Source organism: Falco punctatus (assembly GCF_963210335.1).
Source record: "Falco punctatus genome assembly, chromosome: 1".
NCBI lineage: Eukaryota > Metazoa > Chordata > Aves > Falconiformes > Falconidae > Falco > Falco punctatus.
In genome coordinates this window covers 86,964,720-86,990,962 of record NC_137580.1, presented here as the reverse complement: position 1 = coordinate 86,990,962, position 26,243 = coordinate 86,964,720, and the positions used below count along the sequence as shown (strand labels likewise).

The following is a 26,243-nucleotide window of genomic DNA, read 5'->3' as shown; positions in this document are numbered from 1 at the left end:
AAACCTTCTGGTCGGGGCTGGCATAAAGATGCTGTTTGATCTCTGAATTCTTTTGCCTGATGTATGTTAGTTTGAGCCAAAACCAGGCATCTGCAGCCCGTCTGGGGTCAGACAGTCCCTGTCCATCCCTGGGACAGAGTCTCATCCCAGTGGCTGTCCCAGCTGTGGGCAAGAGTGAGTCTCAAGCTGGGGAAGCAAGGGCTGGATCTGCTCCTTTGCTGCTGGAGTAGACCAGCTCAAAGTTTCAGGCTCTACCTTGCTGATCCCTGGACAGGGATGATTTTTGACTGTAAGCAGACAAGTCTGTTGGGGTTATTAATCCTGGATTATATCAATGGGGATGATCGGTGTAGCCAAGACCACATCCAGCTCTCTCTTCAGCACAGTCTTGGCTGTGGCAGGCACCAGAGTCAATCCATCACATGTCCTCAGACACCTGCTCTGACCAAAGGCTGCAGTTTTAGGATGCAATTAAAATAATGACAGCCAGGGGCAAACCCCCTGACAACCTAGAGGCATTAAGCACTTAGGATCTGCTCTGTGGTCCCCCCTCCCTCCAGCTTTGTTTCCATTACCATAACAACATCTCTATTTACTGCTGGTGTCCCTGGTTGTCTAATGCTAGAATGTTTTGACTCTTGTAAGCCCCTTCCTCAGCTGTCTTTTGAATTTTCCACTATTTAATCCCCAATTGTCAAGTTGGCCCTGGATTGGATGATGGTAGCCTGCAATCTCCTCTGAGAGTGAAGGAGGAGGTGACGGTCCCTGCTCAAGACCCTCCCTCTGCCCCTGGGCTCTGCCCCATTATTGTATGGCCATGGGGGTCAGTGCAGTCAGGTTCTGGTGTGAGATCAGCCTTTGAAGAGAATGAAGGAGCAACGGCTGGTCCCCGTGGTGGTGGGGAACCTCCCAGTTAACCTATCAGCATATCCTGCTCTTGACCCCAAAGTCTGGGATCTGATCAGCAGAAGCTGGACACCTTCCCTTGCCCCAGGGATCCTGGGGATGCTCTTCACACCTCCTGCTCCCTTCCTACAAACCCAAGGGACAAACAATACCCTCACCTCGCTCCAGCCTGCTCTGTATTTGCTGCGCTCGTGTTTATCCATCACCTGCCAGGCTGCTCTCGAGGAGAGCAAAGCAAAGCTGGGTTTCTGCACTTTGGCTAATCTGTGGTTTCTCCTCTGCTGAAGACATTTAAGTGCTTGGGAGAAGGTGCAATTTCATTTAACGTCCCTCTGTCCTGTCTCTCTCTGTTTCCTGCCAAGAAACTGTCAGTTCCAGCCAAGCTTCCCGTTTGCTTGTTCTTTGCCATACCATGAAGTCTGGGCTCAGTTTGTAACTCCTATAACTGCAGGAAAACAAATCCATCCTGCCCTTGCAGCCCAGGGCTGTGCCTGAACTTCCCTGGGCCCTGAGTTTGCTCCTCCACTATTCCTTCTCTTCCAGCCTTGCCCTGCTTGCTGCCAAAAGACAGAGAAAATGGGATCTCATGCTAATAAGCAATCCAGGTCAAGGTCTTGTTTGAACACTGTCAAAAATGGCCCCTGTCCAGCGTGACTTGCAGCCTTTTGCCTTGCCAAACCTGAGGGAGTGGGGAAGAGTCTGTTAAATCAGGCTGCTTTTAGACCCAGGCTTGTGCAGAAGGGAGACAGGCAGCAGGATGCTGACACCGAACCCCTGATGCTCTAGCTTCTCAGCAGGGTACGATGACAGGATTTATCTTGTTCCTGCAGCCCCATTCCCCTGTCACTGCCTCCCCTGCTCTTTTTTCTTTCTCAGGTACAAAGTCTGCTAGCCCTTCCAAGGGGTTTCCATGCAGGTCTGGCAGAGACACTGCCATATGTTTTTCATTTTGATAACTCCCCTATGGTGTCTGTTATCACCCAAGTCTCTATTAAGATTTATTCCTGTTATTGTAGCAGTCATTTTCCCCAGTACATGTGCATTGTATTTGGAGAGAGTCATAACCACTCTCCACATCCAACAGATGCTGTAGTCAGAGCGACTCCTGCTTCCATTTACCAGACCTTTCTACTAATGTGGGATTTCACCAATAACCACAAGTGCTGTTCGCTCCCCCATATTTCCGCAATGTCATTTCTTGACTGTGTTAGTGGCAAGACACCAATCAGAGCTCCAGTCCCTCGCAAAGTGAAGGTTTTGCTTGGCTTTCCTTTTCAGCCACTTTCCCATTCAAAGCAGTGAGAGATTCCTGCCCCCAATGACTAAAGGGCTGAGCAAGCATGTGGGCACACAGACCTGGGGTGGGCAATGGCCAAGAGGGGCAAAAGGCTGGTCCCCCTCGCTTGTAGGCATGGATATGAGTGGGCTGGAGAAAGGGATGGGATCTGCTGGACCTGGTATATGGATTTAAGAAGAGGTTAAGGTGCCTTGCATGGGGCTGGATGCAGCCAGGAGAGGCCAGGCTTTGCTGGCATCAGTTTGGTGGTGACCCATCACAGCTCTGTCTCTTGACAGGAGGGTATCCCTTCTCCCTGGGGGCTGGCAGCGACCCTGGCCCAACAGCTGCTTTGGTCTGGTCCCTAACGCAGGCAGCGGTGCAACTTGGGCTCCCTAAGCGAGGCAGACTTCTGACAGCATCCACAGACCCTTCCAATTTGCCCCTTTTTCATCCCGTAGCAGTTTGGTTAGCTTGTACGGAAGAAAGGAGTTCCAAATGCTTTCCGGGCCTAATAATATCCATCAAAGCGTTTCCAGGGCTGAGGCGAGGATATACACTGCAGCACACAGAGCAGGAAATGGGCTCGGGTTTTCCAAAGCTGCCTCTTCCAGCCAGAGCAAACCACAAGATCACGGGAGGACAAGAGCGCTGCACTCATGGCTTTGTTTGCCCCAGAAGGACTTGATTTGATGAGAAAGGAAACTGGCTTTCTTTAATCTGTCCTTGTGCTAATTCCGCAGAGGAAGGCATGAGCATTGGCAGTTCCCGAAACAGAACCACCCCTCTGTGCCAGTTGGTGTGTGCTATTTGCGGGGATGGGAAGCGCCTGTGGACCGCAGTGAGCTGTGCGTGGCGGAGGTGGAGAGACCTCATCTCCAGGGCCAGTGGCAGCTGGGGACCCCACAGAGCCCATGGCCATCACAGCTTGGGCCCTGGGGGTGTTACGGGTTCCCTTACACATGTGCCTTCCTCAGATGATAGGGGTCCCACTAATGGCTTCATCAGGGCCAGGTTTTCTCCAGCAAAAGCCATGAGGAAGCGAACAGCTGTGCTGCTTCTCATCTCTGGGGAGTCTGGCTGTGCACCTTCACATGTCTGTTCCAACCCTGTCTCTGAGCCCAGTAGGGCAAGAAGGAGGGTGTTCCTCATGCATCAGCCACGTGTGTGAGAACAGGTTAGATTCAAATACTCTTTTTCATTAGAAATACTCTTTGAGAGAATCACAAGAAATGTAAAAAATCCATGGGAATATGGACTCCTGACCAGTTCCAGGCTGGCATATGAACTAAAAAGGGGGAAATGGGATTAATGAGTAGGAGGAACAAGAGCAAATTAAGATGTCATCAGAAAAAAGCTAGAAATGGTGCAGTGTTATTTTATACAACAAATCCTAAAAATACAACAAAGAGATTCTACAAAAATCTAAGCCAAGATTATCCTGGATCCTTTTCAAAGCCAAACAGCTTTCCCAAGTTGACTAAACATCATCACTGTTGCTTGCACAGGACATTGAGATACAACTAGCAAAGGGATTTAAATGTGCTGAGTGACCCTGGGCACCCCGTGTTGAGCTTGTCTGAGGCATCACAGAGGCAGGACTGGGAGCACTGAGCCTTGCTCCACTCTGCTCTGCTTCATTATGCTTATTTAGTTTAGTAACACACCATTGCCTTTAACAGGGCTTGTGCAAAGATTGTAAAGCCTTTTGTAAGGGCTTCCTGGTGTTTGGTGAAGTCCCTGCCACTCCTTTTCCATGAGATGCCTGTTAAGGGGTACCAGGTCTCCAGCCAGGACTCTGCAGGCAGGAGCACACAGGGTGCAGAGCATGTCGCACCTGCGGGCAGGGCTGGCCACCCATCCAGCCGCTCTCTGTGCCTGGCAGGCCCTGACCATAGTGGCTGGCCACCAGCAACCTTGATCTCCAGCAGAGACAATCTGCCTGACCTCAGCACCTTCAGCAAGGTGTCTGCCTTTGTTGATGGGGTGGTTAAAGCAGGAGCCAGAGCAATGTCCTGAAATCCTCAGATTCCTTGTGCCTGGGGAGAGGGATGTGCTGTCAGTAGTATGGGTGCAGGTCTGCAATCAGGCAGAAGGGACCACCACTCCTGCCTCACGTGCCCCATGACAATGCTCCCAAAAGGGGCAAGGTGTCCCCCAGGGCACAAGGAGATAGCAAATAGAGCTGAGAACAACCCACAGGTTACAAAATCCCCTGAGAACAGGCACATCCACAAGGGGGTAAAATGAGAAGGAGAAGAAGGGAGAAGAGAAAGTAGTGGAGCAGGCTGGTGGAAGCAACGCAGCTGCTTTTTTGTGAACAAACATGGGCTCCAGGAAGAGTCCTGGATTCATCTTCAGGTCTGGTTTCTGCTCTTAGAGGCTGCACTCTCCCGTATGACTTTAACACACACAAGCTGCCCTGGGTGACAGTGCAGAGCCCAGTGCCTCTCAGCTGGATGCGTTCCAGAGGGTACAGCTCCAGCATTGACGCAAGAAGAAAAATCTCTGGGATGGAGTTAGTCAGTTTTTATGCTGGATTGGATTTGAAGAAGCAGCTGACGTCGGCTGAAGCTTCCGTTCCTTATGGTGTTTGGGTTAAGTTTGCAACATGTCTGATGAAATACCCGGCAATGCAGGGAGGCGATTTATCCCAGTGGGAGCCCTGTAGGTTGTACAGCCTCCCATAAGCATGCTAAGCCCTGCAGTTTATTGTTTGTGTTAATTTGTTTGTGCTAACATACTGTGTTGTGTTAGTGGTTAATATATAACATCATCTGCTACACCAAAACCCCATGAAAACATATGAGCTCCAGAACAAGTGATGTTGATCTGTTCTTTGCTGTGACAGGGACAATGTGGAATGACAAGGAATGTCAGGGGTATTTTACTGGCCTAACAGAAAAAGGAATAACTCCTCACAAGTTAAAAATCCTTACAGGACGGTCTACAGCAACAGCAGGCAGGGAGCTCTGGGGAACACCTCGTGTCCTGACAGTGACTGAGCTCTGTAATGTCCCTCCGTGGAGGACTGTGCCCATCTAACTGCAGCCCCGTGTGGGGTGGCACCACCCAGGCCCCACCAAGTGGCAGCCAACTCCCGCACAGCCAAGCTGCATGGCTGCAGCAGCTCCGTGGGCACACGGCGCCTGTGTGGGTCAGGCCTCAGTGACTGCATCCACAGGAGAACCGGGCTGCCTTTAGCCAAAATAAATGTCTGCACAGGATGCTGCTGTGGGACTGAGTGAATATAAACCCTCGGTGCAACGACCACAACCGAGTCATGGAGAAATGCCTGCCCTTCCCTCTAGCGACTTGGTTGCAAGTGGATGGCTTGGAAACGACTCTTGCTCCACAGAAAGGATCTAGCAAGCAGCAGCGAGGCAGCTGCTTTCCCTTCAGATGCAGCGCAGTGGCAGTGTCCTCCTGCGCTCTGCAGGGCTCCTCACCGCTCTTCCCCAAACTTGTGCTGCAATTAGGAAACACACTTCAACTGACCCATTTTTGGAACCTCAGTGCTGGGGAAGGAAGGGTCCTACTTTCAAACTAAAAGTGCCTCATTCCACTGTAGCTGCAGCCCTGTTTCCCTGCGTGCTCAAGGAGCGCAGGCAGCTGGGTTCCCCCTCCTTGCTGGAGCCGGGGTGCAAGTGAGGAAAGGGTCAGGCCAGAGGGGACGGGCACAAATTTGCTCACATATATGAAGTGGCAGATGTGTGCGTCAGCCCCAGACAGCAGAGAAGCACCCCAGTACAGACCGTTTTGGCAGCATTAATGAACTCTAATGAGGACAGGAGTGACAGAGTGACTGGTTTTAGAGACAGCTTCTGGTGCAGGCAAAACCAGCTGAGCTGGGGTGGGCTCCTGGGGACCAGCTGAGCTGGGGTGGGCTCCTGGGGGGAGCCCCAGGCAATGACCCTAACCACTAGGTTCCCTTACCCAGGCCATGTTGGAGCTCCCAAGGGAGCTCTTCACACCGGGGCTGGGCAGGGTCCCAAAGACTTCACAGCCCCAAACTGTGGGCCACACAGGGCAGCTGCACTGCAGGAGAGCATGGATATCACAGTGGAGAAGCACGAGCAGTTGTCAGGGGAAGGGAAAAAAAAAAGGGGGGGGAAGGAAAGTCAAAAAGAGGGGGAAAGGGAGGAATCCCACCGGCTGTGTGCTGGGGGAGAGTGGCTGACAGTTTTATTTCTGAGAATTTCCCTGTGCATGATCTCTACATTGGGATCTGTGGGGAAGTAACCCCATAAAACCAGCCCAAAATCCCCATGGCAAATAACATGGAGGCAAGGCTGGCAAGTGCGAGCCGGGGGGGGGGGGGGGCCGCGGGAGCCCATCCCTACGCCCCTGGGCCCAGCAGAGCCCCACCTACAGCCACGGGCTGCCCACCGTGCCTGTCTGCAGGGTCAGGCAGCCCACAGAGCCCCACCAGACCCAGCTTTCCCAGGCGCATCGCTGTCTGTTAGCCAGAAAATGTTTGTTGTTCATGAGTGCTGGTTATAATGATAATTATTTACTATTGGATTCTTTCTTCTGCAAGGTGTTTATCTCTGTTCTTTTTCTTTCATTTGTTCCTTTTTTCTTTCTCCCTCTTCTGTTCTTTTTCATTTTCTCCCTCTCTCTTTCACTCCTCTTTGTTTCTTTATTTCTTTCTTTCCCTCTGTCTTCCTTTCCTTTCCTTTCCTTTCCTTTCCTTTCCTTTCCTTTCCTTTCCTTTCCTTTCCTTTCCTTTCCTTTCCTTTCCTTTCCTTTCCTTTCCTTTCCTTTCCTTTCCTTTCCTTTCTCCTTTCCTTCCCTTCCCTTCCCTTCCCTTCCTTTTCCTTTTCCTCTTCCTCTTCCTTCCTTTCCTTTCTTTTCCTTCATTTTTTCCTTTTCTCCTTCTTCTTTTCTTTTTTCTTCTCTCCCCTCCTCTTATTTTCTCTCCTCTTCTCTTCTTGTCCCTTCCCTTCTCATCCCTTCCCTTCCCCTCTTCCCGAGCCCCAAATGCGCCCACCGGCGGAGCACAGCGCGGCTGCCGTGCGGAGCCGCGGACCCCGACGGCGGCGGCCCGGGAAGGAGCCGCTCCCGACGCGGCCTCAGGTGCCCGGTCCCGGCCGCCCCGCGCGTCGCTGAGGCCGTGGCCGCAGGGGGACGAGCCACTCTCCGCGGGGCCGCGCACCTGCCGCCGAACGGGACGGGACGGGACGGGACGGGACGGTTCCAGCCCCCGCTCAGCGCCGGCCGGGCCGGGGCAGTGCCACCCGCCGCCGGCGCTCGGACGTCCCGGCGACCGGAGGGGAGCGGCAGGGGACGGGTGCGGGGGCTCTGGGGGTCGCGCAACGAGAGCGAGCGGGGTCGGGGCGCCCCGGAGAAGCCGGCGAGCTGCAGTGGGGGATGAGCCCCGAGGGGCGCCGGCTGGCACCGGGCCGTGGTGCAGGCACCCGCAGCCCAGCCCAGCCCGCCCCAGCTGCGGGAGAGCGGGTGGGCACAGCGGCCCCGGCGGAGCGCGGCCGCCCCCCGCGCTGCCTCCCCGCCTTGCTTTTGGTTCCTCGGTCCTGACCGGTCCCGCCGCCCTTCCCATGTCTTTGCTGTCTTTCTTTTTGCTTACTCTTTCTGTCTTTTCTTTCTTTTTGCTTTTTCTTTTTTTCTTTCTTTCTTCCTTCCTTTCTTTCTTTCTCTTTCTTTCTTTCTTTCTTTCCTTTATTTATTTGTTTTTCTTTCTTTTTTCTTTCTTTTTTCTTTCTTTCTTTTTCTTTCTTTCTTTCTTTCTTTCTTTTTCTTTCTTTCTTTCTTTTTCTTTCTTTCTTTCTTTCTTTCTTTGTCTGTCCATTCTTTTCTTTCTTTTTCTTTCTTTCATTTCTAACCTTTCTTCTCTTTTCCGTCTTTCTTCCTTTCTTTCCTTTTCGGTCTTTCTGTCTGTTTCTTTGGTTTTTCTTTCTTTCGTTCTTTATTTCTGTATGTCTTGCCCTACTTTCTGTCTTTCTGTCTGTCTTTCTCGGTGAAACTTGGTTAACACATTGGATTTTTGGATTTGTTAGATGGATTCGTTGATTTCGGTTCCTATCGTTCAAACGTCAGTTGCACAATAATACTAATAGTCGCCGTAGTCGGAGTAATAACGAGGGTGAGTGTAATTATAATAACAGTACTTATCGATAACGGTCTCAAATTAAACGCCAGAAAATCCCCGTTTTTCCCGGGACCCGCGGGAACTGCAGGCTTTTTTCACCTGCCGAGATCTCCCGCTCTCCTTTTTATCTCCCGCCTTACAACGAATCCGTAAATGTCCGCGGCTCCCGTTAGCTGAACCTCTACAAATTATTATTGTTCGGCCGGCAGCATCGCTACCGGCAGCGTTAGCCTTTCCCGTCCCGTTCCCTTCCATCGCTACCGGCAGCGTTAGCCTTTCCCGCCCCGTTCCCTTCCATCGCTACCGGCAGCGTTAGCCTCTCCCGCCCCGTTCCCTTCCATCGCTGTCAGCGCCCGGGCGGTGCTGCCGCGGCGGGCAGGGAAGCGCGGGGGCCGCGGGGCTCCCCCCGCCCGGCCCGGCCGTGGGGACCAGCCCCGGGCTCCCCGCCGCAGCGCTGTTCATCTGGGAAGTGTGCGGAGAAATAAGCATGTGCGGACGTGTGCGCGGAGTGCGGTGACAGACCCCCCGGCCCTGCGTGGCCCCAGCCCCGGGTGGCTGCCGCTGTCCCCCCGCTAATTATTTGCTGCCCACCGGCTTACCGGGGAGCCGGGGCTGCCGTGCCAAGCCCGGGCCGGGCCGTGCGGGGCCGCCCCCAGCTCGCCTGCAGAGTCTATGCCCCCCCCCACCCACCCGCAGCCCGGGCTCGCTGGGGGCCCGTCGGGTCGCCGGGCTTGGGGGGCGGGAGGGACGGCGGGACCGGGCAGGGGCCGGGAGAGCGGGCAGAAAGGAGGGATCGCGGGAGGGACGAGAGGAGAGATGCGGGCAGAGGGGTGAGTGCGAAGGGCAGACAGAGGGAAGGCGGCGGGCGGTGGGGCTGTGACCCAGCCGGGCCCCGGGGGCGCGAGGAGAGCCCGTCGGGGCCGCGGTACACCTGCAGCACAGCCTAGGCTCAGGGGCGCGGGGGGGCCCGAGCACCTCGGCTCGGTGTGAGCACGGCCCCGGCACTGGAGCGGCCCGGGGGCACCTGGCCCGGCCTGTGGGGAGCGGTGCCGGCGGGGAGATCCCTGCGGGGGAGCCCGTTCTGTCCCCCCCGCCTCGGGGCCCAAACGGGGGACGGGGCGGCAGCGGATACCTGCTGCGGGCAGAAGCCTCGCCGGGGCCGGGAAAGATGGTGAAGCGGCGGAGAGGCCGGGCTGGGGCTCCGGGGGCCGCGCCGGGGCTGGGGGCTGCCGTCGGGGGGAACGCGAGAGTCATTGCAACGCGTTGCTTTTCTCGGTGCCGCCACGGGCTTTTGCACGGCCGGGGCCCGAGAGTTTCGGGGCGAAGCAGCAGTATGCCCTTGGGCAGGTCCTGCCCTTCTTCCGCGGCGAGCTCTCAGCCTTTCCGCAGAGCAGAGCCGTTCCCGGCGGAGAGGCGGCGGGACAACCCCGACCTCCCCTCCCACCAGCTCAAGCGAGGTGTGAGCTGGGGGAAGCAGAGAACCCCCCTCGCCCTCTCCCTGGTATCCCTCCGACAGCGGCCGGGCGCCTCCCCCGGCCCAGGGACGACGGCAGAGCCGGGGGCAGAGCAGCACCGCTAACCGCGGGGTTAGTAACCCCTCGTCGAGGCTGGATGCGCTTTGCAGCGCACCGGCGACGCGGAGCGCCTGGGGAGCGGGACAAGCGCCCGCGGTGCTGGACGAGACGCCTGTCAAACGCGGCCTCCGGGTTTAGGCCCTCTTTGGGGGTGCAGGAGAGGGGAGGACCCCGTTTGCGGCACAGCGCCGTGCCGCCCGCTCCCTCGGGTTTGCTGTGCCGCTGCGGGCTTCCAGCGTCGCGGGGGAGCCGGGCGGTTTCGCCCTCCTGTCGTCTCAGCTCCGCCCGGCCACCGCTCACGCGTGGGGGAGCCCTGCGAGGCCGGCCGCGGGCCGCGGAAGCGGGGCCCCGGGGACTTCTCTCAGGGATTTGGGGGGTGCAGCCCCTGGCTTAGCGGGGCACCTGCTCCGCTGCCGCCCGGGAGCCGACTGGCAATGGTTCCCGGCGGGTCCCGTACCCCCGGCAGAGACCGCTCCCCCCCGACCCCGCCGGGCGGGCGCGCAGGCCGAGGGGCCCGTCCGCGCCCGGGCTTTCCCCGACGTGGCGCCGCTTCCAGCTGGGGCTATACCTAAGGAACAGGGAAGGAGAAAGGGATAAACCTGTGAAACGGTGCGGGCAAGCAAGGCACAGACAGCAACCCCGAGCTCCCCGACTCTGCTAAGGCTTTGGTTTCGGGGGTTTGCTTAATTTCCGGGGGTGGGGGGTATTTTCTTCCCTCTCAGCGCAGAGGCTGCCCAGAGCCGGGCACACCTCGGGGAAGGGGCTGGTGCCCCACGTCCCGCTTGCATCAGCTGTTGAGCTCCCGGCGGCGGCTTTGCAGCTTGCAGCCGCGGCTCCTCGCTTTCCTCCGATCTTGCCCCGAGATGCCCTAACGAAATCCCTTCCCCTCCTCTTTGCAGTGCCGCCAGGTAAGCAGCGCGGGTCAGCACCGAGACACTCTTCCCCGTGGCGTGTCCCTGAGCTGGGGGCAGAAACTGCCCCGGCCGGGAACCAAGCTGGCAGCAGCAGCAAAGAAACAAAACACCGATCGTGTCACGCTCTGCCCTTATGCCGTTAGCTGCAGGAACATATGCTCAAATATGTAAGAGTAGTCTAGATTTTTCTCTGCAAATATTTTTACCACATCCAAAGATAATATTTCAACAGAAGAATCAAGCCCCGCAGGCTACAGACAGGGCAGCTATATATAACCCGCTTGCTCACTCCGGCTCTCCGCGCATCGCTCGGGTTATGCAACCCCCATCGCGGCGGTAGCCACCGGCGCGCCCCACGGCTCCGCCCGCCCCGTCGGGGCATTCCCCCCGGGACCTCGGTGCGGCCACTCTCCCGGAGGGACCAGCACCGGGGCTGGGACCGGGACCAGGACTGGGGCCGGGGCCGGAGCCGGGCTGGGCCCGCGGGGCGGGCGCGTCGCCTCGCCCCGCGCCGATGCGGAGGAAGGGCCCGGGGAACGCCGCAGCGCTCCGAGGGGCCGGTGCCGGGCGGTGAGTAGCCCATCGCCCTCGCTGGGGCAGGGAGGGGAACCGGGACGGCCGTCCCCGGCGGCCGGGGGAGCGCGGCCCCCGGCCCAGGCGGGCCGTGCAGGTGCTGCCGACGGAGCGGGCTCTCACGCCGGCCGGCCAAGGGCTCGCCTGCCGCCCCGCCGGTTGCTTTCCGTTTTCTCCGCTTTTTTTGGAGAAGGAAACGCTCGAATGCCGGCGGGTGCTTTGGGGGCTTGGTGGCCCGCGGCTGGGGATTCCCACCCCGGTCCCCTGCGGCGCCCGGCGGTACCTGCGCCTGCAGCGCACCCCGACGTGCCCGGCCCTCTCCTGCCGCGGCGGCCCGGGCTGCCAGTCCCTGCAGTCGCTGAGCCCCCGCGGCCGGAGCGGGCAGCTCGCAGCCCCGCCGTGGCTGCGGGCTGGAGGAAGGGAGCAATCACCCCCTCTCGGTGCCGGACATCCGCAGCGTGACGCCGGGCTCGGCTCGGCTGAGCTCGGCTCTTCCCTTCCCGTCGGCCGGCTCCCGCCGCCGTGATTGACACCGCCGGCCCCTCCGCCCGCCCCGCAGCACATCCCATCCCTCCCCGTCGGCCGCTCGCTGTGCCCGGGAGGCGGGGAAGGGCCTCCCCGGCCCTTTGACACCGTCTCGGCAGGAGTTTCACTTCGCTTTCGCCGCCGCCGCCGCCGCTTCTGCAGGCAAACACCCCCGGCTTCCATGTGACGCCTCCCAGCCACTGAATGGGGGAAAGCGCCTATAAGGGAGCCACTTTCCCTACGTGCAGGAGAAAAGGAAGGGACGGGGGGGCAGAAGCAGGAGGTGGTGTTGGGGGGAAGGGAAGAGAGAGAAAATAAATTAATAAATCGCAGGGAACGAAGCTGGGGGTTGAGAAACTGAAAACCCAGGGAAGAAATTCGTGGGGTTATTTATTTATCCCCCCACCCCTACCCCCGGTCCCCTGTGGCTGACAGGGCTCGATCCGGCCGTTGCGGCGCTCGGCGCTGGCTGCAAAGGGGCGCGGGGAAGTTTCTTGCTCCCCAACGCCCTTCCCGAGGAGGGGGGGCACAGAGTTTGGGTTGTTTATTGTTGCAGGTTTTTTTTTTTTTTTAAGCTTCCCACACCCCCCTGTCTGAAAGGAGGGGGGGGTCTCGCTCGCACCTCCCTGGATGGTGCGATAGAAAGGAGGGGAGTGAGGGGGTGGGAGGGGGGGCTCGTGGTGGGAGGCTGCCGCGGCTGCTGCTCCTGCATTGGTGTCTCCCCTATGGACGAAAACAGCCCTCTGTCTCCCAAGGCAAATGCTTTCAGTATCGCCTCTCTGATTTCAGTCGCCGCCGCCGCCGAGCAAGCAGGGAAGGGAGCGCTGGAGGAGCGCCGCGGCAGCCGCAGCGCGCCCGCCCGCCCCCGCTGCCGCCCGCAGAAGATGCACTTCAGCACTGTCACCAGGGACATGGAAGGTGAGCGCCGTGCTCGGCCCCGCAGGACTGCGGGGACGGGACCCCCCGGCCACCGGGTCTCGGAGCGTTTTCACGCGTGCCGGCCCGGCGGCCGGGCCGGAGGGAGCGCACGGAGCGCGGCCTGCCCGCGGCAGCGGTCGGAGGGGGTTTCGCCGTGTCCCCCGGCGCGCCCGGCACCCCGCAGCCCTCCCTTGGAGAATAAAAGGCTCTGCCGTGCCCCGGTGGCGGCTTCCGACGGCTTCGCCGCTTGGACCCGCGTCTCCTTGGAGGTGCTGGAGCATCCTCCGACAGCACCAGCCGTGCCCAGGGCAGCAGCAGGCCAGGGCTCGGCTCCTGCCGGCTCTTGCAGCCCCTCTCCGGCCTGGGGGCCGCGGTCGAAATAAGTCAAGAGCCTCCCAGGACCCTGAGGAGCCTTTCAGCACCAGAGGGGATCCCAAGGAGCCATCCGTTCCCCGAGGCGGCCTGTCATGCGCTGCAGGGCCCGCTCAACCTGGAGGCCGAGGGCTGCGCAGCCGGGACCGTCCCGGTGCTCCTCGGCGCGGCCCCAGAGCTTTCCTCTGGTCCCCGTGTGTTCCCCCTCCCTCGCCCGCGGATGGAAAGAAGGGGGGATTGCCAAACCAGATCCGCCTTCCCCTGTCAGCCACGGCCCCGCGCCCCAGAGCTAGGGACGCTACCTGCAGCACCCTAGTTACACGGAAATAAGAACTGGTTTCTTTCTTTGAGTGTGTCCCCCCCCCTCTTTTTTTTTGGGGGGGTGGGGGTGATGGTGAGGGTAGGCGGGAGTTTGCTTTGTCCCAAATCGTTTGCAGCGAAGGAGGCCTTCTGCAGAGATAGCACGGGCTCTGCACCGCGGCTCTTGGCAGATCTCTCGGATTTGCAAAGAAGAAAAAAAAAAAAAAAAAAGAAGGAAAAAAAAAGAAAAGAGCCGAGGCAGGCAGGCAGCGGGAGCAGCGAGCTCCCCGCCTGCCCCGGGGGGAGCGGGGCTGGGGCCAAGCAAAGCGGAAAGGGGGAGGCGCCCCGCTGGGCTGGGCGCGGGGCAGAGGAGGCGGAGGGCACCCCGCGGAGCCGGCGCGGCGCGGAGCGGTGCGGAGCTGGGGGGAAAGCGGGAGCCGGAGCGGAGCCCTGACGGCCTGTTTTTGGAATGATTTCAGCTATCTCCAGCCCCTGGCTCACCCAGCTGTCCCATTTTTGCGATGTTGCAGCTTTCACGGCCAACAGCCTGAGCAGCCTGAACGCCTCCGGGGGGTACCACCTCTCCCCCTCCCCGGGGGACCCGTACGGACAGCATGAGCCGCCGCACTACGAGCCCTGCACGGCTCAGCAGCACCCGCACCCGCCGCCCCAGCCCCAGCACGGCTATCCCTTCGGCGGGGCGGCGGCGGCGGCCGGAGCCAACCCGCCGCCCCCAGGCCCCGAGCCGCCCGAGGGCGCCGGGGGAGCCGCCGCGGGGCCGGCCGCCGTCTCGGGCTGCTCCGCGGGGGCGGCCGTCGCGGCCAAGGCACCGGTGAAGAAGAACCCGAAGGTGGCCAACGTCAGCGTCCAGCTGGAGATGAAGGCGCTGTGGGACGAGTTCAACCAGCTGGGCACCGAGATGATCGTCACCAAGGCCGGCAGGTCAGTGCGGAGCCCCCGGGCGGCCCCGGCTCTCCAGCCGCTTCCCCTGGCCGCGGGCACCCGGGCGAGCCGGGGCGGCTGCATTCGCGGTTTGGGGGACAATCGAGGCTGACCAAGGGCTAGCTGCGGGGCGGCTGGGCCCGCCGGTTGCCGTCATTCGATCCTAGTGCTTCTCCCGCGGAGAAATGTGCGAGCTCCTGCGAGCCGAAGGCCTCGGGTGCTGCGGAGAAGAATGCGCGATCCTGCGGGCCGGAGGCGAGGGCGTGCGGGGGGCGGCGGGCAGGGTGGCCCCGCCCGGGGGAGCTGCGCTCCGCCGGGCGCCTTCGGCTTTTGGTTATCCCGCATGGGACTGGGATCCGCGTTTGCGGAGGACATGGTGCTCCCGGCGCGGACAGCAACGGCACAGCGGGAAAAGTAAAAGCTAACAAACCGTCCCGCGCAATACCTGCAACTAAATTGATTTTTAGCACGGGCAGATCTTTTCCTTCCGGCGGGGACGCAAACAGACCCTAATTCTGCGCCCTCAAACGTCTTCCAGGACTGTTGCATTTCCCGACTATCGAGTAACGAGCCCGGCTGATGCCGGCGCTCCGCGGCCCTGCACCCGCCACCGCGGCACGGCTCCGCCGGCGGGCCGGGACCCGGCTCGCGGCCAGGGAACAAAGGAGGCGGCTGATGCGACAGCGTTAGAAACGAGCAAAACGGGGGGGTGGGGGAGGAAGAGGAGCCCCATTTAGGGTTGTTAATCACTGCATTTGATTGCGATCGCCGGGAAGCGCCGTGGCCGTGGCGGCCCAGGCAGAGCTCCGGAGTTTTCCCCGCGCAGGCTCCGGGCAAACGCTTCCTTCGGGGGGGGCGAGTGCGTTGCTCGGGCGCTGCTCTCTTCCCTTGATTTAAAGCGATCCAGCTGGGTAGAAAAGAAAATATAACAAATCAACAAATCCCCCCGTGCTTGCTCTCAGTTAGCCGCAGGGACGGTGGCGGCAGCTGGAGCTCCGGGTTGTGCCGCCGCCGCCGCCGGGACAGGAGGGTGCATCCCGCCGGGATGACCGCGGCCGTGCGCCCACTCTCCCTCCAGCGGTTTTGAGGGTCGAGAAGCTGCAAGAATGAAATATATTTACATATACGCCGTTGCTTTTTTTTTTTTTAATTAACGATCTACTAATTTTTTTAAAACAAAAAGTCACCGCGGAGGCCGGCGGAGGAGCCGGCGCTGCGCTGCGGGACCCCGGGCGTGATTTCCCGCAGCCGGTGCCTGCCCCGGCGCCGGGTCGCGCAGCCCGCTGACTCTGTCCGCGGCCCCTCAGCCCGGCGCCGGGCTCGGCGCTGCTTTCCTTAGCGGAAAAGGTCGTTCAGGCTCCAGGCGGAGACTCTCTGCAAACAGGAGCATTTCGATCTGACGTTCTCCGCTCTCCCGGGACAGCGAAAGGATTGCAATTGCCCTGCTCCAAAATGGCTCGGAAATGAACCAGCTCAATTTGAATCAGGGGCTTTTTTGCCCTTCTCTTCGTTTATTTTATGACACCGACAAATCTCTAGACAGGCGGGTGAAAACTGGAGAAAACGGGGTAAAATCAGCAGGAAAAAGCTCAAGGAAGGCACTGCGAAGCCTGTTCTTTCCCAGCGTCTCTGGGCTGGCCCTGCTGTTTGTCTAGGTGGTCTTATCATCTCGAGTTGTTTGTTTTAAAACTAAGTTTTAAAACAAGAAACACCGGAACTGGAGCTAATGGGGGCTTTTACACCTTTAAAAATAATAATAACAGAGGGACCGACTGGGAACATCCTCCTGAGTTAGCTAAAGCGTTACAGAGCGGGAGATGCAGCCGCTCGATCCTGATGCCGCCAGACAGCACCGGGCCCGGACTGGAAGGGGTTGTGGGGCCAGAGTCCCCCCGCCCCATCGTCCCGGCAGGCAGCCTTCCCTCGGCGGGGAGCAAGGGCACACAACCAAAAAAGCCCCGGGAAGATGCACAGCAGAGCCGGCTGTGCACCCCAAGAATGAGCCGGGGGGGGGGGTGTCTCTCCATGTTCAGGTTTGATTGGGTTGGTTTTTCAGGGGGTGGTTGGAGTTTGGTTTTTCAACGGCTGCAGACCCCTTTCCCGAAATACCACCCGCTGTCGCTCGCTTGGTTTCCTACTCAGGAAAAGAAACTTATTAACCAAAACCGAAGCCACGATGAGCCCCATTGCGAGGGCTTACATTTGGCATGTCCTGCCAGGGAGCCGCAGACCAGGCCCCATCTCCGGGCCTCGGTGTGTACAGAGAGAGGGAGGGACAGGGGGGGCCTCCCCGGCCCCTTCCCTTAGCCTGTCCCCCAATACAGCTCCTCGAAGGAATCGTGCCCTCCCTGAGCATGGGACCTGTGTCCCTAGCTTAGCCTGGGGTCTCCAGGAGCCTCCATGGAGCAGAGTGGTGGGGATAGCCCCGGGGCCAACCTTCCTGCTCGGGACTTCAGGCTCCTTGCCGCTCTCCTTTTGCCCCGCAAAGCTGCGGGGACCGTGAGCCCGACCGGGCTCTGGCAACGAAGTGGAGCTGGGAGGGGGCTTGCCGGGAGACCCCTGTTGCCCTCTACTCCCTGCCTGCCAGGGGCTGTGTTTGCCCCTCCAGGCTGCAGGAGGTAGTCTGCTGGCCCCAGGGAGCAAACCGCTGCTGTAACCACTGCTTTAAAATGGGCACAGATTGTGGGGGAGCAGAAGCTGCAAAAGTGGGACTCGCTCCCCTCACATTGCCCACAGGAGATTCTAGATGTGCCCCCCCCCCTCCGGGCTGCTTGAGCCTCCTGGGGCTGTGCCCCCAGCTCAGGTGTGGGTGCAGAGACAGGATAATGCCTTGCATCTGCCTCAAATCAGGTCAGTTGGAAGGATGGGGAAAGCACAGGGAGGAAATTCTTTTCAGTTTTGTCTCCCCATGGCAAAGGCGATGGTGCTGCTAATTTCCCCCCAGCCCCTGCATCCCGCTGCGGCAGGATATTTCAGGTGTCCAACACAAACTGTTCCAGAGCTGGTGGGAGAGGCTGGGGCCGCACAGCACTGCCCCGGCTCATCCTTTGGGATGCTGCTGGCACCCCCTCTCCCCACGCTGCCTGGCCGCATTTGCCTTTTCCTCCTGTTCTGGCTGGCGGTTCCTGCAAGGGGACCTGACATCGCAGCTGAGTGGGCTTTGGGGCAGCTGGAGAGGAAGGGCCAGGAAGGCTGCAGGACTCCCACACGCGGCCGTGAGCACCCCCAGGATGGAGGGGGAGGGTGTTCGTACCTGCACTGGCCCCTCAGGGCTCCCTGCTGCACCTCCACTCAGCTCTCCTTTCTCTCCTCTCTCTGCTAGGCGCATGTTCCCCACCTTCCAGGTGAAGATATTCGGGATGGACCCTATGGCTGACTACATGCTCCTCATGGATTTTGTCCCTGTGGATGACAAGCGATACCGGCAAGTAATACCCTGCCTGCCCCGTGGTGCTCAGCCCTGTGGGATGCAGCTGCCCGCTGCCTGGGGTCTGTTTCACACCTTCACACCGTTGCAATAAGTCTGGGGCTGGGAGCAGTGCACCTGCGCAGGGCATGGACCCACAGGGCCCCCCTTGGCTTTCTCGCACAATGCCCGCAGTGGCCAGGGCCAGGTCGGTGGTGATGTGGGCAGAAGTGCGGGTTTCTGTGGGGCAGCAGTGCAGGAGCCACCTTGTCCTGGCCTGAAAAGCTCTCCCTGTCCTGCTGCTCCACGTCTCCACCTGGGAAATGTTCATTACCCGCTAACAAAAATCCCCCCCAGTGCTCCTCGCTAACAAAAATCCCCCCCAGTGCTCCTCGGGTGCCGTAACCTCTTGGCTGGGGCAGGTGGTCTGGTGGTGCCGGACTCACGGGTGTCCCAGGGCTGTGCCGTGCCTGCTTGGTGCTTGGGTGAAGAGAGTGGGGTTTGTGCTCTGGAAAGGCACCCAGCCATCTGAGCCACAAAACCCTGCCCTTGTTTCCAGCAGCAGCGCAGGAAGGCCTTGGAAACCAGCGGCTCGTAAGGTAGCGATGTGGTCTGGTTTGGAACCCCTTTAATTTAAAGACAGTGAAAGGCGCATTATGTATTTAGCTTCAGATCAGGACGCTGAGCAGGCAGCCCGCGTAGGAATCGCAGGGTCTGATATATAAATATTTAGACAGATATCCAAATTCTCAGGGCGTCCTAGAAATGTTTGCTTGTCAAGGGAAGTGGGATATATAACATCCAATTGAGTATATCTTTAAAAAGTAATGTTTCTGCTCGAGTCCAATGGTGTCTAATTCCCCCTGTGCAAACACTGGCTTTAAAAGTAAACACGTGGATAGAAGATTGGTTTCTCTGTTTTAAATGTTACTGTTGAATATGTACTTTGAAAGAATGAAACAAGGCTGCTAAACTCTGGACCTGCTATTAATCTACACATAACTTTCCGTAACTCTTTACTTAAAGCCATAACATTACTGTGTAAAGGGCTCCCTTTCACCCTATTTTTTTAGAGGAAGTGGGATCTTTTGTGGCTGCTCTCCCAAGTCTGTGCAGGTAGCTAAAAATTTCCTTTGTCCTGCAGATTTCTCTCCCACCAGTTCCATTGGCAACCTGATAAAATGCGTCGTGTCCCTCCCCGCCCCCCCCCCGCCCCACCGAGTGTGGCTGTGGAGAAGAGCTCATTCCTCTCTTTGCCATAGGAAGCAGGAGTGATGGGGGAGGCGGCACTTGCCCCTCACCTGGCCGGGGGGACCCTCCCGGGCGGGATCCTGTGGGGCTGCTGCAGGGTGGCCGGAGCCCCCGGGCTGTGGCTGAGGGTGCCTTCCTCTCCCGGCAGGTACGCCTTCCACAGCTCCTCCTGGCTGGTGGCCGGCAAAGCCGACCCCGCCACCCCCGGGAGGGTGCATTACCACCCGGACTCCCCGGCAAAAGGGGCGCAGTGGATGAAGCAGATCGTTTCCTTCGATAAACTCAAACTGACCAACAATTTGCTGGATGACAACGGGCACGTAAGTGTTCCCGGGGAAGGGTATCAAACACGGGGCTGTGCCAGAGGGAAGCCCCAGCGCCGCGATTCCCGTGGGGTGCCCCTGCCCACACCCCTTCCCAGGGGCTCTGCACCCCTCTCCTGCCCCAGCCCCGGCTGCCCCCGGGCAGGGGAGCGGCAGGGCCGGGGCTGCGCTCTCCTCTCTCCATGCTCCGCCTGGATCAATTATTGTCTCCTTGCTCGTTTTATCATTCAGATCATTTTGAACTCCATGCACAGATACCAGCCGCGTTTTCACGTGGTCTACGTGGACCCCCGGAAAGACAGTGAGAAATACGCAGAGGAGAACTTCAAAACCTTCGTCTTCGAGGAGACGCGCTTCACGGCCGTGACTGCCTACCAGAACCACCGGGTGAGGCGGCCGCGGGGCTCGGGGCAACGAAAAGCGGGGGTCGGGGTCGCCCCGGGGCTGTCTCAGCCCCTTCGTCCAGCTCCCGGGCTGCGGCTGGCCGGCGGGGGTCTCCCGCCCCCTCCTCCCCATCTGCTGAACCCATTCCGGGGCAGCGCAAGGAACCCGATAGCCGGGGAGCTGCGCAGAGCTGCATCGCTGCTTGCCGAGGAAGAGACGTGAGCTCCAGCCCCATCGCCAGCTTCCCCCCGCCCGGGGGGGACCTCATTACCTATGTAAACCCGAGGCTGGGGCTAGTTGGGAAACTACAGGCTTCCCGCTGCGAAACGTCACTCACAATTTGTTTGGATAAATCTGCGATTTTACTTCTCTAAGCTCGCAGTTCTGTTCCTCCCCAGAATGGAATTACATGTTAACGAAACAAAACGAAACAAAGCAACCCACTCCGCCTAATCTGGTGCGGCTTTCTGGGCAGCAGTTAATCCAATCGCTTCTTTAAATCGATTCAGTGTAATGTAAAGAGCAGGAATCCCAGCCGCGAGTGCAAATAGGATTTCATAGCGGGGGCTTTTCCACGCCGCTGCCGCAGCCGCCGCCGGGGCCGCCCGCGGGCTGTCCCCGAGCAGCGGCGGGGCCACCCTCGGCAGCGGCTCCCAGCAGGTCCAGCCGGATCCCCCCGGGATGCTGCGGGCGGGCCGGCACCCCGCCCCCGGGAGGCGGCAGGGCCGGAGCAGGGCTGTGCCTTTAAGGGGCTCCGGAGTCCCTCCCCGGCTGGCATTTGCCTGATGGCTCTGGACAGCTGCTCTTTCTCTCCTGGTTTCAATCAGTTTGACCTCTAAGGCTGGAACTGTCACTGAGGGGCTTAAAGTTTGTTTTTCAACCCATTCCGGAAACTCACAATCACATACTTTATCCGTGGATTTGCTTAAATATAGAAAATGTCCTGCCTTCTCCCCGGCGAATTAAATAAATACATAAGTATGATTTATCCAGTGATTTGTCTTAGCTGCTCGGGTGGTGACCCATATAATGTGGCATTTTCTTACAAGTGCATTTGCACAGCTTTTGCAGCTGACCGGGGCTGCCTCTCCCTTCACCTTGAGCTCATATTAGATAGCGTATTAGCCCACATTTTCTAACAGAGGGAAAGCACATGTTTGTGCTCTGTGACAGAGCATGCCCCGGCTCCACCAGCCACCTGGGCCCTCCCTGGTACACCAGGCATTGCTGGCTCCCAGAGCCTGCTCAGTGACATGCTCACGGTCTGGCCAGGGAGCCCCATGTGTGCCACTTTGAGACATGTTCGTGCTTCTCCTTACAGATTACGCAGCTGAAGATCGCTAGCAACCCATTTGCCAAGGGATTCAGAGACTGTGACCCTGAGGACTGGTAAGGCTGTGTCTTTATTCTATGACTACTCTCACCCCTAGTTTCACGTGCACCTGCCCAGCTTGCATTTGCACAACACGCGCACAGAGTTGGGGGAGGGGGCACCACACTCATAGCAGCAACACTCCAAGCGCTCATTCTGTTGGATGATTGGCTTGTATCACTTGTCCCCTTCTCCTTCCAGGCCCAGGAATCACAGGCCAGGGGCCCTTCCTCTCATGAGTGCTTTTGCCAGATCCCGGAATCCAGTCTCTTCTCCAGCCCACCAGAATGGGACAGAGAAAGGTGAGAGCACCCAGTGGCCGGGCCAACCTGACCCCCAGGCCCTGCTGGTGTGCACAGCCAGCCTCAGTGCATGCTTGCTTGGGGCTGTCCTTGCTCGACATGCTGTTGCACAGCCACCTGCAGTGGATACAGCCCCCCTGCTAATGAGCTTAGCGCTACCACCTGCTTTCTAAACAAAACTAGCACCTGTGTAGTCTAATTCATTCTTCCTATGTCTCAAACACTCACTGTTGTTGTGCTTAAGCAACCCTGCTGCTTTAAAAAAACACTGCCCTTTTCCTTTAGCATCCCATTTCTGACTTTTTGGTGGCAAGTTCAGCTTTTCGGGCAGGGATGCAGCAATGGCCACGGGCTTCTCCTCACTTTGCCCTTTTAACGCAGCTCGGCAGTGCATTCTGGGCCGCCCCGCTCCCACGCGGGAGCTGCAGTCAGGTCGAACAGCACCTCTGCCCATTGACTCCTTTTCCATTACGCAGAGCAAACAACTGCAAAGACAGCCAAGGGCCTTTCTTCCACCACACTCTGGGCCTGCAAAATAAAGGGAAGTCTGTATTTGTTTAGTGTTACACAATTGCAAAAATGTCAGGCGTGCACCAGCTCGTCTGTCAATGCAGCTCCACGCATCCCAGTCAGAAAGCAGGTGCTGTCCCACCGCCGCGGTGCCTGCCACGCTGCCGCTCGCCTCGCTTGCAGGGCTGGCTTTGCTAGCTCCGCGCCGCCGGTGTGTGCGCGGGGGCGCGGGGCGGCCGTGCTGACGCTGTGTGCCCCCGCAGATGCTGCCGAGAGCCGGCGGGAGTTCGAGCGGGAGGCGGCCGCCGGGACGGCGCTGCACGCCGAGGCCGCGCACCAGCAGCTCATGTCGCGCGTGCTCAGCCCCGCGCTGCCGGGCGGCGCCGGCGGGCTGGTGCCGTTGGGCGGCGCGGGGGGCGGCCGGCCCAGCCCGCCCCACCACGAACTGCGCCTGGAGTCCACCGCCTCGGAGCCGCTCCACCACCACCCCTACAAGTACCCGCCGGCGGCGGCCGCCGCCTACGACCACTACCTGGGGGCGAAGAGCCGGCCCGCCCCCTACCCCCTCCCCAGCATCCGCGGGCACAGCTACCACCACCACCACCACCATCACCACCACATGAACGCGGCAGCGGCGGCGGCAGCCGCCAACATGTACTCGTCGGCCGGCGCGCCCGCCAACTACGACTACGGGCCCAGATAACGGCGCCGCCCGCGTCCCGGCACCGTCCTCCCCCCTTCCCGCCTTTCCCTCTCTTCCCGCCTTACAAGTGAGCTGATAGGCCAGCTTGACCTGATCGACAACCGTAGAGCCCAATCGCAGGAAGCCGGGGTCCTCGCCCCGCTCCCCACGCCGTTGGCGGGCCGTGAGGGAGGGCAGCGGCGGTGTGTGGTGAGGGCACGGGACGTGACGGGTGCTCCCCGTCGCGGCGTGGCCTGCAGCTGCACTTTGATAAATGAAGCCATATGTCGTTATCTCCCTTCTCCCTAACCTTCTTGCGGATGCCCCACGGGTGCGCCGGGCGCGGAGGACCGTAGGGCCGCTGGGAAGCGGCGGGAGGACGGGGAAGCGGCAGCGGTGAGGTAAATTGCCCCCTTCTCGCTCGCCCGCCGGGTCTCCTGATGGAGATTTGCCGTTGCCACCGTTTTTGGCCGTGCCACGGGTGTTTCCCACCCCAGCGGGATGTGTAGCGTTAGCAGCGAGCAGGGGGGTCTGCGGGGCCAGCTGTGAGCACCGACGGGCACCAGCCCCCGGCGACGGGGATGGAGTGTAATTAATTCTGCACGTGTCGATGCTAAGGCTTTCTTCTACCTTGGAGACGCTTGGCCTCGTCCGCAGTTGGCTCAGGTGGTTCTTCGAGGAGACTGAGAGGAAGCAGAGTTTAGCTTAAGGGAACACTTTGAGTCTTCACTGTCAGAACAAACTGTCCACTTCTCCTTTGGTCCTGACCCCCTCGTGAGTTTTGGGGTTCACTGGGGCAGCTTAACCACAACAGCATTTTCTGGAGCTGTTGAGGAGAGCCCATGGCCAAGAGCGCAGCCATCTACAGCTTCACAGCAACGGATGCTAAGGTTTAAAAACCAGCCTGGGGGTGGGGTGAATACCTGCAGAGTTTAGGCTGTGTATTCTCAGCAATAGTTTGTAAATCGGCTGCTTCACAGGCAGCCTCACACTACTGCCTTCCTACGTCCTTTCCTGAGCTCTTGAAGCTCACCTGTTGAGAGGTGCCTATTAGAGGAACTTCAGGGTTTTTTCCCCAGAATGTCTCACCCCTTGTATTTGGCTGACCCAAACTGCAGTAGTCCCAAAGCACCTATTCTGCATCTACCTGCTTGCTGCATCTTCCCTCTTAATGCTGGTAAGTACTTTCTTCTTTTTTTTTTTTTTTCTTTTTCTTTCTTTTTTTTCCCTTTAATATCTTACTTCAGTAGTCTTTCCTTATTGTTGAAAAGATGGGCCTGTTCATCATGGTTTCTCCAGTGATTTTTTTTTTTTTAATGGTTGGCTTGTGTTTTTTGTCAGATGCTCACAGAAAGGCAGTCCCTTTGTGTTCAGAGAAGGTATTGAGCAGCTCCTCAGCTGTGTTGGTATGCAGTATTATGAACACTTTTCTGATTTTTCCACGTGACTCTATGAAAGGAAGAGGGTGGTTGTTTTTTCGTGTTTTTTTTCCCAAGTCCTCTATTCATCCATGTTTGTGTATTTTCACTACAAACCTTTTAAAACATGATCTTTCCCTTGTGCAGGTGGCAGTGTTAATAGCAATGTTTATTCTGTCTCTGGCAGCGGGCTTTGGGCTTCCAAAACTTTTTGGAAGGGTTTATGAAGGGATACAGGCTAACATGAATATTTTATGTAATTTTTTTTCTGTTATAAAAAATATATATATATATGGATCCATGAAAAAACTTGCGCAAGAAATACGTATTTTATTTGACATTTGCAGTGAGTTGTGAGGTTCTTAGTGTCTGACTATACCATAATTAATGTTCTCAGAAAGGTTGATGTAAAATAGCCTTGTTGCTTGTTATTAGTGGGAAATGGCTCTCAGACGTGCTCTGTTGCTTTGCTGCTGTTCTTTCAGAGTTTTCAGTATGACTTGTTATCTGTAAACTAATTAGTGCCAAAGCTTTGGTCAAACGTTTAATGAAGTTATTATATTTATTATTTCTTGCAAAGATTATGCAAACACCTTTTTTTTTTTTTTTTTTCTTGATAGTTGCAGTGTAGGAAAAAAGTGAAGACAACCAAAGAATCATATCTGCAAACAGTGTAGATATGTGTAGATATTTGTAGATATATGTAGATAATCATTTAAATTCATTTAAATTGAAAAGACATTGGACAGTGACATTTATAAATGTTTTTCCTCTTCTTTCTTCCTTTTATTTCTTGTTTGATTATTTGGGTATATTTGTGAGTTTGTCTGCTCTGAAGTCTAAACTTTCCTTACAAAGTGGCGTCATATAAATAAGGAGGGATAGTAAACTGGAGTCTTTTAGTCTGAGCAAATAGTGAATCTCGATAGGTGACTGCTCCCTCCCGTCTCTCTCCCTGGTTGCTGGAGCTGCCCGTGGGTATAGTGATCTGTCATTATGCAACAACTTGCGGGGTTTGGGTCCCAGGTTGAAATGGATACCATACACTTCCATTTGTATGGGTGAGCACCAGCTTTCTTTAAACATACACAGAGTGCTGCAACAAGTGCCACTGGCTCTCAGTGCAGACTGGGCACACACCTTTTCAAACGTACTTTACTGCACAAGAGCTGAGAGGACTGCATGACCCAAGACACCAGGACTAAACTGTGCTCTTATAGAAAGTGGCACAAGGTCCTTGCCTTGACTGTAGGAATTTTAATTTATCTCCATTAAAAGAGAAAATCACAGAACTTCAGCCTATGGCTGTGGGCAGTGGGCCCTCAGGATCACTAGTCTATCCTCTGGGCTAGAAGAACCACTGCAGAAGTCCTGTGTCTGAATGGGAACAAGAGACCTATGGAGCTGTATCAAGACTACAGTTTTAACCATGAAAATGGTATTTCTAACCTTGGTTTTAGGCCATCTACATGCAAGGTGCTTATCTACGTTACTATTAAGCATGTTAGCAGTCTGTTTCATGTTGTGTTTTAGTCCTTAAGCCAGTTTCCTCCGGCCTTTGACTAGTGATTCCTCCTTGTATAGCTGCGTCTGTCTCACTGGATGGGAGTGTTGCAGTTGTGGAAAGCAAGCAGGGTTGTTTTTCTATCACAGCAAAAAATCCATTTCAAACAAACAAAAACCCCATAATGCTGCACATTGACTAGCAGAAGCCTTTTGAAAATCACAGAAAATCTGTAACACTTTTAATTTCATGTTACCTGTCAGCCAGTTTCATCAAAATGTATCATGTATAGGCCATGCCTTATCTAGATGCATTGCAGTTTCATTTGCAAAATGACTTTGTATGATTTGATTACAAGTATGTTTAAATTTCACTCAGTACATGCTGTCACCAAGGTCCATAGCACACACTCGGAAAGAAGTCTGCAGCATTTCCAGACAATACTTCCACTTATGGTCACCTCAAGTCACGCATAACACTGTGTATTTAAAAGCTGCTGGTAGAACAGGCCCAAGCACAGAGGTTACAAGCACCCTTTGTCTCTTCCAAACAGGGCTAGAGTGTAACTTAGCCATGTGACTCCATTTTCCAGAGGTACAGGCTGAATTTACTGATTGCTGCAAAGGTCTGAGAACTGCATCGCTTACCTCAGAGGGTAAATATAGGATTAGGCACCCACAGG

The 26,243-nt window shown here is 57.4% G+C and overlaps 1 protein-coding gene across 4 annotated transcripts in view; it reads left to right on the top strand.

Annotated features, from left to right (window-relative positions):
• TBX1 (T-box transcription factor 1) overlaps positions 1–22,932 on the top strand; it is a 153,160-nt gene extending 130,228 nt beyond the window's left edge. Inside the window, exons 1-9 of one of the 4 annotated variants that reach the window (XM_080373963.1) lie at positions 11,250–11,349; positions 12,667–12,795; positions 13,947–14,409; positions 17,732–17,833; positions 19,215–19,386; positions 19,621–19,776; positions 21,095–21,162; positions 21,347–21,447; positions 22,221–22,932. In XM_080373963.1, coding sequence (XP_080230089.1) covers positions 12,762–12,795; positions 13,947–14,409; positions 17,732–17,833; positions 19,215–19,386; positions 19,621–19,776; positions 21,095–21,162; positions 21,347–21,447; positions 22,221–22,660 — 1,536 coding nt within the window. In that variant the 5' untranslated portion in view covers positions 11,250–11,349; positions 12,667–12,761 and the 3' untranslated portion in view covers positions 22,661–22,932. Of the gene's footprint in view, positions 1–11,249; positions 11,350–12,594; positions 12,796–13,946; positions 14,410–17,731; positions 17,834–19,214; positions 19,387–19,620; positions 19,777–21,094; positions 21,163–21,346; positions 21,448–22,220 lie in introns of those variants that run through there. The other 3 variants (XM_080373962.1, XM_080373961.1, XM_080373960.1) reach the window with 3 other exon arrangements.
• Positions 22,933–26,243: the final 3,311 nt, after the last annotated feature.